At 34.0% G+C, this 12,290-nt stretch overlaps 2 protein-coding genes and 1 pseudogene across 3 annotated transcripts in view; 1 reads left to right on the top strand and 2 right to left on the bottom strand.

The window, feature by feature from the left end:
- Positions 1-12,290, bottom strand: part of LOC110636702 (uncharacterized) — a 172,631-nt pseudogene that overhangs the window by 49,973 nt on the left and 110,368 nt on the right.
- The window catches only part of LOC110649205 (uncharacterized), an 82,406-nt gene that overhangs the window by 51,041 nt on the left and 19,075 nt on the right, over positions 1-12,290 (bottom strand). The window lies entirely within an intron of this gene.
- LOC131174825 (prefoldin subunit 1-like) lies at positions 8,760-11,012 on the top strand. Of its 2 annotated transcripts, none has more exons than XR_009145052.1 (4): positions 8,760-8,881; positions 9,026-9,079; positions 9,272-9,377; positions 9,755-9,844. XR_009145052.1 is itself a non-coding variant. In XM_058138867.1 (4 exons), the coding sequence occupies exons 1-4, from the start codon at positions 8,858-8,860 to the stop codon at positions 10,850-10,852; spliced, it is 252 nt and encodes an 83-aa protein (XP_057994850.1). In that variant the 5' UTR covers positions 8,760-8,857; the 3' UTR covers positions 10,853-11,012. The 2 variants fall into 2 exon arrangements, 1 of the variants encoding a protein (XP_057994850.1); XM_058138867.1 differs by lacking the exon at positions 9,755-9,844 and adding an exon at positions 10,785-11,012.

Genomic DNA, 12,290 nt, shown 5'->3' with positions numbered 1-12,290 from the left:
TGAATTTTGGCTAGAAAGCATCTCATTCTTGGGACACGTGGTTTCTAGTGAAGGCATTCAAGTGGATCCCAAGAAAATTGAAGCTGTAACTGATTGGCTTAGGCCTACAACAGTCACTGAGGTGCGAAGTTTTCTGGGTCTAGCTGGCTACTATAGGCATTTTGTGCAGAATTTTTCCAGGATAGCAGCTCCCCTAACTAAGTTGACTCGGAAGAATGTTCCATTCATTTGGACAAATGACTGTGAGGAGAGTTTTCAGAAGCTTAAGGAGTGTCTAACCACTGCCCCTGTGTTGACACTACCTATGAGTGGTGAAGGATACACCGTGTATTGTGACGCCTCCAGAGTTGACCTAAGATGTGTTTTGATGCAGAATGGAAAAGTAGTGGCTTATGCTTCAAGGCAGCTGAAGAGGCATGAGCAGAACTACCCCACCCATGATTTGGAAATGGCAGCTGTAGTCTTTGCACTAAAAATCTGGAGACATTACCTGTATGGTGAAGTGTGCGAGATATACACCGACTACAAGAGTTTGAAGTACATCTTCCAATAGAGGGACTTAAACTTGAGACAGAGGAGATGGATGGAGCTTCTGAAAGACTATGATTGCACCATCCAGTACCACCCTGGGAAGGCCAATGTATTAGCAGATGCTTTGAGCAGAAAATCTTCTGGCAGATTGGCGCACATCTCAGCAGAGAAAAGACCATTGATTCAGGAAGTACATGAGTTGATGGATCAAGGTTTAATCCTAGATCTTTCAGATGAGGGGGTATTATTGGCTCATTTTTCAGTGAGGCTAGACTTGCGAGATAGAGTTAGAGTTTCCCAGCACAGAGACCAACAATTGATGAAAATCATAGAAAGAGTACAGCAAGGTGAAGGTGGTGAGTTTGGATTCGCCAATGATGGCGCCCTTATGCAAGGTTCCAGGATATGTGTGCCTGATGTGGACAATCTCAGAAATGAAATCATGCGAGAGGCACACTATACACTGTACAATGCCCACCCAGGCTCCACCAAGATGTACCATGATGTGAGAGATAGCTATTGGTGGAATGGCATGAAGAGAGATATAGCAGACTTCGTGTCCAAGTGCTTGACTTGTCAGAAGGTGAAATTTGAACATCAGAGGCAGTCAGGGAAGCTGCAAGAGCTCCCTATCCTAGAATGGAGGTGGGAAATGATTACAATGGATTTTGTAACTAGGTTGCCTCGTACCACGCGAGGATATGATTGGATATGGGTAATTGTAGACCGCCTAACCAAATCAGCTCACTTCTTGCCTGTGAAGACTACATATTCTGTGGCACAGTACGCCTGACTCTACATTCGAGAAATAGTCAGATTGCATGGAATTCCTGCTTCCACAATATCTGACAGAGGGCCCCAGTTCACTTCTCGGTTTTGGAGAAAGTTGCAGGAGGTACTTGGCACACAGTTGAACTTTAGTACTGCTTTCTACCCTCAGACAGACGGACAGTCCGAAAGGACAATCCAAACACTGGAAGACATGCTTTGCATGAGTATTTTGGATTTTGGAGGTCAATGGGATGATTAGCTAGCTTTGGTGGAGTTTGCCTACAACAACAGTTATCACTCTAGCATAGGGATGGCACCCTATGAGGCACTATATGGGAGAAAGTGTAGGTCTCCTCTGTGTTGGACGGAAATGGGAGAAGCGAAGGTGCATGATGTAGACCTAGTGCAGTACACTTCAGAGATAGTTCCTTTAATCAGGAAACGATTGAAACTTGACTTTGGTGGCGAGAAGAGTTATGCAGACCCCAGACGGAGGGATGTGGAGTTTGCAGTAGGCGACTATGTATTCCTGAAGATTTCTCCGATGAAGGGAGTGATGAGATTTGGAAAGAAGGGCAAGTTAGCACCTTGGTATATTGGACCTTTTGAGGTTACTGATAGAGTTGGAGCAGTTGCCTACCGGTTGGAGCTACCACCCAACCTTTCTCACGTTCATCCTGTGTTTCACATCTCCATGCTCAGGAAATACATCCCAGATCCTTCCCATGTACTACAGCAGGATGTAATAGAGCTAAACGAAAACTTGACATTTGAGGAGCAACCTGTAGCCATAGTGGACTACCAAGTGAGATAGCTAAGATCAAAACAGATCCCTATGGTTAAGGTTTTGTGGAGGAGCCAGTCAGTAGAAGAGTGCACCTGGTAGTCAGAACGGGACATGCGTAGCAAGTACCCTTATCTGTTCAATATGTAATCATGTACTTTATTCTGCCTTGTGTAAAATTCGAGGACGAATTTTGTGTAAGGGGGGAAGAATGTAACACCCCAAAATTTTAAATTTTATTATTTTATGAGTATTATTGATATTTTAATTTTATTTAAATTTTAAGAAATTATTTGAGATTTTTCGGATTTTAAAAATCGAGTTCAATTTTCTGAAAATATAAACTTTGATGATTTTTAAAAATTAATTTAAAGACCACGTGGCAAAATTAAAAATATATTTGGAGTCTACGAATTTTTCTGAGTTTTCTGTAATTTTTTCGGAATTTTTGGACCTCGTTTTCGGTCCCAAGGCAGAGTAAAAATTCAAAATTTTGTATTCCGAATCGAACCGACCGAATCGAACCGGACCGGATCGGACCGGTGGAATCGGACCGGCTCCTTTTTCTTCTTCTCTTTTCTCTTCCGCGCGTCCCGACCTTCCTCTCCCTCTCTCCCATTTTCTCTCTCCTCCCTCCTCCCCTTGCCGCACAGCCGCCTCCCCTGCCACCCCAGCTCGCCGGCGCCCACCCCCAGCCGTCCCAGTCCACAAGCCACCACCTGGAACGCCAGAAAACGGCACCCGAAGTGGAGCGACGCGCGCGCGACCGTTCGTCTTCCCTGCCAAAATCCGGCCGATCCGGCCACCAATCGGACCGGATCTTGTGTCTAAACTCACCCACTCGTCGAGAGCTTCGCGGGGATATAAATTTCAAAATTTTTCGACACCGTTTTTCGGTGGGTCCCACGGAACTTTGCAGTGTTTTTCCGAGCATTTAATGAGCTTAGAAAATTTCGTAAAATTTATGTACTAACCCCCGTGTTATGGGCTTCGTGTAGGTATCTTCAATTCGCGAAAATTCGACAGTTGTCCGGGTCTGTGAATTTTCGGCCAAACAGACCCGTTACCGGAAAATTCTCCGAATTAGACCGAGGTTTTGGCTACCCCCCATTGTCAGACATCCCGAGCGCGTCCCCGAAGTTGGAATCGGCAAAGGTAAACTCGAACCTTGTTTTTTCGTAATTTTCTAGTGCTTAAATAGGATTAAAAATCCATAAAATATTTGTGGTAGTTTAGAAAATTATGATTCTTTTTGTAATAGCCTAGTAATATTGCTAAGGACTGCGGGGCAAAGTTTTAGAATTTTTAAAGCTTATTTGGGTAGTTTTTGCAAAAATGATCAATTATAAGGACTAAATTGAAATTTTACATATTGTGATGGATGACCGATTTGATGAGCCCAGGAGGGACTGTGTGATGTGATTGAGTTGTGGATATATGGATTGTGAATATAGAAGCGTGTTTTGAGCCCTTTTGCAGGTTGGGTAGGTCCTAGGTATAGGGGAGACTCTGCCGGATTTTCGGTACGACTTATGACGTATTTGGCCTTTTCATGATTTGTATTGAGTCAATTGTGTTAAATAATTGTAATGTAATTGTCAGGTGAGCTGGGACAGCCTTCTTCCTCCGCCCAGCTGCCACAGTGACCGTTATCAAGTCTGTGAGTAAAATATTAATTTTAATTGTAATTTCACTATTATTATATGTTCAAGCATGCCAATGCATCACTTATATGCATATATCTATGTAGATAAACTTTAGGCACGATTTATGTTGCATTCATAACTGTGAAAGTGCCATGTACGTTGTTGTGGTAATTTGGAGCAGTGTACGTGCGTTGGCGTGTGTGTGATGTGGTGTGGACTATGGATAGGACGGGTAGTCACGGCTTGAGATCTTCGCTGGGACCCGATCCTTCGGGGGTAGTCACGGCTTGAGTTCTTCGCTAGGACCCCGATTTGGTTTATTAAGCGAAAGTCCGGCTTGAGTTCTTTGCTGGCACCAGGTTGGATTTAAGAGAGTTGTATAGGGGATCAGCTCCCATATATTATGATCGATATTACTGGGTGTGTGAGTGCTCCAAATTTCCTTTTTGCTGTTATGATATGAATTTATTGCTGATGTTGCATTTCACTCTACAGGGTGCATTAGTTTTAGATAGTTATAGAGATTATGGTTAAAATTGATATTTTACTCTCTGAGTCGAACGCTCATTCCTGTTCAATATTTTTTCAGGCTACAGGAGGATTTTATTGTGGTTAACCTGCTTTTCTCCTTCGCAGGTTGTTTATCAATATTTGTGTAATTTTATTTACTCCTAGAATTTTCGCATGTGTTAGAAGTATTTAAATGATTCGGGTCTGTAATATAAATTGTTATGTGGACTTGTAAAATTATGATATGCATGTTTGATGGACTGGATGAGGGAGCTGAGCTCCCATTTATCTTTATGTTGATGTGAGTATGTGGAGGGTGAGCTGAGCTCCCCAATTGATAATATATTTTGTTTACAGGTCGGGTGAGTCAAAAACTCCCCGCTGAAAGGTCCACTTTATGGCCGGACTCTGTCCGGTTGAATTCTTGAAATTGGGCCCAATTGGGCCTTAGAGTTGAATTAATGAATAGTTAGGCTTACTACAGGCCTTGGGGGCTTTAGGTTGGCCCAGGTCCTAGTGCCGGTCTGGCCCATAGGTTGGGTCGTGACAAAAACATTCACTGGATTATCAAAGTCTCAACCTGCATGGAAAAGTACACTTCCAAATTTCATTTCCTCTAACTCCCAAACTACAAATTGACATTTATGACACTTCTAACATCATCAATTCATCTCAACACAATCAAATTCTAGCAATTACACAAAGTCTCTAATAGTTAGATCAAAACCCTAACTCCAATTTGTCACTCACAACATATACATGCAATCAATTTCTCACACATATAACTTCATCTACAAATCCATTAACATCATTAAACACCATTTACATGCATGAAAACATTAAACTCCCATATTTTCAAAGCTGCTAACATCTAGGATTCTAAATTAATAATCATTTTCTTCCAATTTCATATCATAATCACTCATTTCAACCTCAATTTAAGATTTAACAAGGAAAGGAGAAGAAAACTTGCACTAACCTTGAATGGAAAATTCTTCAAGTTGCTAAAACTTCACTAATCCTTTCTTTCTTGGCTGCCTATAGTCTTCCTAAGGTGTGGTGATTAATTTTTGTGAAGAAACTTGTGAGGATTATGGTGAGAATGGAGGGATTTGGAGCTTGCTTGAAAGCATCCATGGAGGAAGATGGGAATAGGGTTTTGGCCAAGAGATGAAGTGGGGAAGATGAAGTTGAGTGGTGTTAGAATCTTGTCATTTTAGACCTATTTATACCCCACTATAAATTAAATTATTAATTATAATAATTAAAGTTTTAATAGTTATAATAAATTCCTTTATGTTCCTTTAATCACTTTACATACAATTTCATATTTTCATGAGATTTTCAAAATTTAAATATCACTCATTTTAATGGACATTTAGGTCAACAGTCGACTCTAGGTGCCAAATGACTAAAATGCCCCTCTTCAGGTTATAGTCAACTTTTTTCGGTAATATCGACTAAATCCTCGATCCGACGGTTCCTTAAATTTTGTACTGTCTATTTCATTTTTATTTTCACATGTACCAATTAACTAAATTTTCTTTGACATTTTTAATGTCATTTATACCTCAGTAAACCTTTAATTACGTCCCGAAAATTATTTCCTAGGGTTCTTCGTAGGTCTGGGATCGTCAACTGCATCGTTAACTGCCTATGCAGTGACTTTCTGGTACAGTCACCCATCACTGTGGTTCCAGCTCCTTTAACCTAGTTACATTTCATTTCTTTTGTTTTTTCTTAATTTTTCTTGATCTTTATTTCATTAATTTATGTCTCCTCACCCTAATTTAAGTGTAGTTCCAGACATTTTAGCTATTCGAACAGACGTTAGTCGTCGGAACAGTAGACCGTACGAACTACCTACGGTGAGGGTGTTACATAATAAAAAAACATAGTAAACTAGAAAAATATTTAAGAGCACTTAAGTGAAATGAAAATACTTGGTGAGTGTAGAGTAGTTGACATATATCAAATGTCTCATATGACATACTACATATGGACAAATAAATGAAAACCATTTAAATAAAAGTTTAATTTTATAATTAAATATTATTTAATTGAAAAACGTTAACAAAAGAATTTAAATTCAATTTTTATAACAGTAAAATATTTCTCATTTATATGGCCATTTCAATTCAATGGCCATAAGTTAGCCATAATGATAATAATAATAAATATGAATTAATATTAAAAAAATGAAATAAAAATAATATTAAATTGTTAACATAAAAATTAATGCATACTAATTATAAATAAGTCAAATATCTATATTTTATTTTTATAATTTTTTATGTAGATTACACTTTTTGTTTCTAAAATTTTTTAACAAAGATTTCATAATAAAAATAATATAAAATATAATAATATAATAAAAATATTTATTAAAGATATAAAATAATTTAAAGTTGATTAAATTATAAGATAGTTGATTATGAGATTACAAATTAATGATCAATTATTTTTAAATTAATGGCCATCACTGATCTTTTATTATTATTATTGTTATTATTGTTAAATTATTTTTTTATTTTAAACTTTCATTATTATTATTATTATTATTATTATTATTATTATGGAAGATGACACATGGTAAATAATATTTTTGTATAAATGAATTTATAAAAAAAATAATACAAATAATTTTTAAATATTGAATTTAATTACAAAAAGTTTTAATTTTTAAAAATTAAATTTTAAAGAAAATAATAATTTAAATATAAATATTAAGGTAGAATTATAAATAATATTGATGATTAAAAGAGAAATAAAAAAGAATTAAATAATAATTATTATTAAAGAATATAAAATAGAGTTATTAATGGAATGTGACACGTGACAAGTTTTTCAAAGAAAGTATCACATGGTATTTCCTTGAGAATACTACTCTGCTTTACACACACATATATATATACATAAATCAAGAGCATTTTAATTCAATTTTTATAACAGTAAAATATTTCTCATTCATTTGGTCATTTCAATTCAAAGGCCATAAATTAGCTATAATAATAATAATAATAATAATAATAATAATAATAATAAATTAATCTTAACAAAGTGAAATAAAAAGAATATTAAATTATTAATATAAAAATTAATACATACTAATTATAAATAAGTCAAATTTTTATATTTTATTTTTATAACCTTTTATGTAAACTACATTTTTGGTCTCTCAAAATTTTTAACAAAGATTTTATAATAAAATATAAAATATAACAACATAATAAAAAAATATTTATTAAAAATATGAAATAATTTAAGGTTGATTAAATTATATGATAGTTGATTACGAGATCACAAATTAATGATCAATTTTCTTTAAATTAATAGTCATCACTGACCTTTTGTTATTATTACTTTTGTTGTTGTTGTTAAATTATTTTTTATTTTAAACTCTTATTATTATGATGATGATGACGATGAAAGGTGACATGTGGTAAATAATGTTTTTATATAAATAAATTTATAAAAAAAAATAATATAAATAATTTTTAAATATTATATTTAATCACAAAATATTTTAATTTTTAAAAATCAAAATTTAAAGAAAATAATAATTTAAATAATAAATGTTAAGGTTAAATTATAAATAATATTGATAATTAAAAGAGAAATAAAAAAAATAAATAATAATTATTATAAAAGAGTATAAAAGATAGTTATCAATGAAAAGTGACACGTGACAAATTTTTTAAAGAAAGTATCACGTGATATTTCCTTGGGAATACCTCTCTCTCTCTCTCTCTCTCTCTCTCTCTCTCTCTCTCTCTCTCTCTCTCTCTCTCTCTCTCTCTCTCTCTCTCTCTCTCTCTCTCTCTCTCCAATCACACTAATTTTATTTATTAATTTGGAAATAAATTTTTAGGCTAGTAGTAAATTGGAATTTTATGAGAAAATATAAAAGAAAACATCATGTAAATTATCTTTTACTCATATGATGGTACTTTTTTTTTTCATATTGTAAAATTTATTTATTTGATTAATGTCATATTTATCAAAAAATTTTACTGTAAATTATGAAAAAAATAATAAAATTATTTAAACTTTTTAAATTTTCAATGATTCTTACCATATTAAAACATATTTAATAAATCATAAATTATAAATATAGATATAAATATATTATAGATATCAATATTTTAATACATTAAGATGAATATTTTAATAAAAAATTTCTTTATTATATTTTTGACTTAATAAATATATATATATATATATATTAAATATAAAATATATTAATTATTTAAATATAAAAATTTAGATAAAGATAATAAAATAAAACCTTAAAACTTCATTGTTTGAAATTGAACATAAAGTTAAGAATATTTTACTTAGTTTTGTTATAATTAACAATAAATTAGTTTAAATTTGAATGAGAGGATTAATTTGTTGAAATAGCAAAAAAACTGAGGGACTAAATTATTTTAAATTGAAAATAAAGAAATTAAATTATGAGTTTTAATAAGTTTAAGGGACTAATTTGCAATTTGTCTTTTTACTGTGTTGACCTTCGTTATTCGAATCGGATCCTGACCCGATGTGTACAAAACTGCAAGGTTGGCTCCCTTGATCTTGGATTTACATTACCATCACAACACTCCTTTCTACAATGGCCGATCAGTCCAGTAGAACTGTAAGATCAATTTTCATATTCATCTCTCTTTCTCCCAAATATAATCTTTAACTCTTTTCCCTTTTTCCTATAGATTGATTTCTTTTTCATTAAATTAACATTCTTAATTGATTTGATTTCCGTTTTGGTATGTGAAAACTGTAGGTGTTTTTAGAGATTCAGAGTCGCCTGATCGAACATACTGCCAAATTGAAGCAGGTAAGGTGCATCTAGCATATTCAGAAAACTGTAGATGTTGCCTTTACACAAACCTTTGTTATCCTGCTGAAGAATATGGCTCCGGGGCTTTTTTTTTTTTGGGTTCTTAATCAGTTTGTTTGCCTTTTGTGTTTCTTCTTAATTTGGCTTTGTTTGTTTCCTTTTGATTTTACATTCACTTGCTGCAATCAGGTGAAAAACCAGATGCGAACCAAGGAGGGAGAAAAGAAGCGTGCGTACTTGACATTGGGGGAGTTGCGCCAACAGCCTGACGATACAAATACATACAAATCTATAGGTAAACTGGCAGAATTATTATTTTCTAGACAGTGTATTATAATTGGAGCCACTAGAAAATTAAGGACTTGAACCAATTTGCATGGCATTCCATGATGCTTTATTTCTACATACATTAATTATGAAAAAGTCTATTCTCTGGTATTTTGGCTTATACGTTAATTATTTTATGTTTGGATAAGTTATCAATTTGGCATTTTGGCTTCTTCAGTTGACTGTTCTTTGTTGTTTTGCGGGGAGAAACGTGAGTAGTGTATGAAACAAATGAATTCAGTTAAATCATGATTTTCTGGGTGTTTGGAATTGAAATAGATACACGCTCTCATGAATACCCTCCTCTCTGTTTCTGTCTCTGTCTCTATCTTTGTGTGTGGCCAGGTTTGTCTTAGAGCCAAAGTCTGTTTTAATGAGTGAACAAGAACAGAAGCTAAAGGATAGCGAGACCGCAACAGCCTCACGCAGTTATATCTCAGTGTGCGTGTGTGTGATGTGGGTAATTGTTGGCTCTTGCATATAATGAAAAGGTATTCCATCTCATCTGTCTGCGATCCCAGAGCTGTTTTTCGCTTTTATAGTTGGATAACTTGCTTCAATACCTTATCAAATCAGGTATGCTAAGACAGTGATTTACTCAGGTCCTGCATTAGGCAAATAAAATTGTAGGTTTTGACAATGACATCATCCATGGGCATCATGATTTTTTTTTTGTTCATTTTCTGAAAGTAACTATTGCTGTATACATATTGAGAAAACTAGGAGTGTGATATATATATATATATATATGAATGCTTAACACAACTAATACAGGCCCAATATGACTCCTGCATTTAAACCTCTCACATTCACAAGAATTTATTTCTTATTTTCACTCAAACATTTGTTTCTTTCTTAAACTCTGAAAGTTTCTCTCCCACTTGACTAGTGTATATAGTGCTAGAATTTCTCTCATTTGGTTATAAGATCCAAAGACCATAGAAAATGATAATTGACTTGGTTAAGGAGGAAAAAAGTAAGCTTTGTGAAATTATTCTAGGATGGCATTGTTAAAGAGACAAGAACATGGAGAAATCTGATGATAGAATTCCTTGAAAAATCTTGAGAGATTATTAGAAATATAGGAAAGGTGGCCATGGTATAAAGATCCAAGAGAAATTTGCAAAGAGGGAGACAATGATGAGTTACAGCACTAAATCTCTTCCAACTGTACTTTTAGTAACCAGTAACCGTGTAAAATATTTGCATGCATTTTAGAATCGTACTCACCAATATTGAGTACATAGAAAGGGAAGTGCATTCCATTCTATTATGAATACTGTTTTCTGTAATTTTTCTAAGATTTTATAAACTTAGCTTTAGTGCGTGAGCTATAATTCAAACAATAGCCCTTTCTTGCATGTAACTTCTGCAGAAATAAACAAATCTGTTGTGCTGAACATACCTCGAAGGAGTTCTTGGAAGAGCAAATGGCTGAGGTAGAGAACAACTTGAGCTTTTGCACCAAGACCTCTCGCTTGTTAGATAATGTCCATGAGTAATGTAAGTTTGCTGTTTTTCACAACTTACAAAGAGTACATTGTGTTTTACATTTGAAGGGAAGTAGTAAGTTATGATAAGAAATGTGTTGAAATTTCTGGAATGAATGCTTATGTAATTGCTTTTCTAGATAGTTTAAATGTCTGTAATTCAGGTTAACTAGACTTTTCTTTCTTATATGGTGGTATGGTATTTTAAATTGTCTGCAAATTCTTAATTCTCTTTGCTGAGAGCTCAGAGTTCTTTTTTTCTTTTTATGTTTTTAAGATTGACAGTATCCTTCGCGTCATTGCTAGGGAATCATTATATAGACCAAGTCCATGTTATTCTACATTTGTTGGAAGACAACGTTTATCTTTGGTAGTGCCCATTCTAACTGGCTCTTAGCTTATTTAAATATCTATCTTGGACAATTTAGGAAAGGATGTCTTTTATATTTCCTTTGTAAGAAAGCATTAAAAGAAAATTGGGGAAATATATTATATTTTAAGGAAGAAAAGAACCATGATTAATATGGGTTAGAACATTGTTTTTGTATGGGTAAGCTATGAAACAAATAAAATTAGCCTCAATTGTAGAACCCTTAAGGAGAAGGAAGTTATCAAGACCATTTTTGAAATTTTTTCTTGGAGTTTCTTCCATTTCCATCTTATTTCTTCTCTCAAGACCATCTTTTTCACCCAATCAGTAAAATTTAAAATGCTAAAATGTCACTGAAGGGAGGGCTTTCGTGCAGTATGTTATGTAGTTTGAAAGGTGAATATTGATGATTTTTTTTTTTTTTTTTTATTATTATAAAGACCCATTGCATGAACTATAGAAGTTGTGGGGTACTGGATAGGTGACTGCTACTGGTGCTAGGAGGCCAGTGGTAAAGTCTGCCAAAGTAAACCCTCTTGCCAAGAAATTTTAGTAGGTGGATTAATTAGTGCTATTTGTGAGCATTTTGATGTGGACGTAGTGAGCTTCGACTTTCAATTGGTAAAGGGAAATGACTGGGTTGGTTTAGAATCTCTGATAAGGCAAGGATTTTGAAAAAGGCATGATGATGGGTTAGTTCATCTTGATGATACTAGGAATATAGTTTCAAATTTGTGTTTGCCAAGAAAGGGTTTGGAAGAGGAAGAAGAGAGGTATTCAGATTATCAAATGGAATGTGAAGAGCAATCAATTTTGCCACTTGCCTTACCACCTAGTTCAGCAACTTTGGACTTGATTTTGGCTAGAATTGATCAACAGGATATTAAGATGGATAGGAAATTTCAAGAAGTGAAATCTGAATTGCATGAGGTAAAAGAAAGATGGATGGTTTGGAGAGGGCTAATGATCATATTTGTGGTTGTTGAGAGGAAAAAATAAATGAAATTCTGCAGTTGTGATT

This window comes from Hevea brasiliensis, chromosome 16 (assembly GCF_030052815.1).
Source record: "Hevea brasiliensis isolate MT/VB/25A 57/8 chromosome 16, ASM3005281v1, whole genome shotgun sequence".
NCBI classification, from domain to species: domain Eukaryota; kingdom Viridiplantae; phylum Streptophyta; class Magnoliopsida; order Malpighiales; family Euphorbiaceae; genus Hevea; species Hevea brasiliensis.
The sequence above is the reverse complement of the archived record's forward strand: the minus strand, read 5'-3'. Positions and strand labels throughout refer to the sequence as shown.

Coding starts and splice junctions, on each gene's coding strand:
- LOC131174825 (XM_058138867.1), top strand. CDS start 8,858: ATGGCCGATCAGTCCAGTAGAACT. Junction 9,080..9,271: donor ATACTGCCAAATTGAAGCAG/GTAAGGTGCATC, acceptor TGCTGCAATCAG/GTGAAAAACCAGATGCGAAC. Junction 9,378..10,784: donor AAATACATACAAATCTATAG/GTAAACTGGCAG, acceptor TAACTTCTGCAG/AAATAAACAAATCTGTTGTG.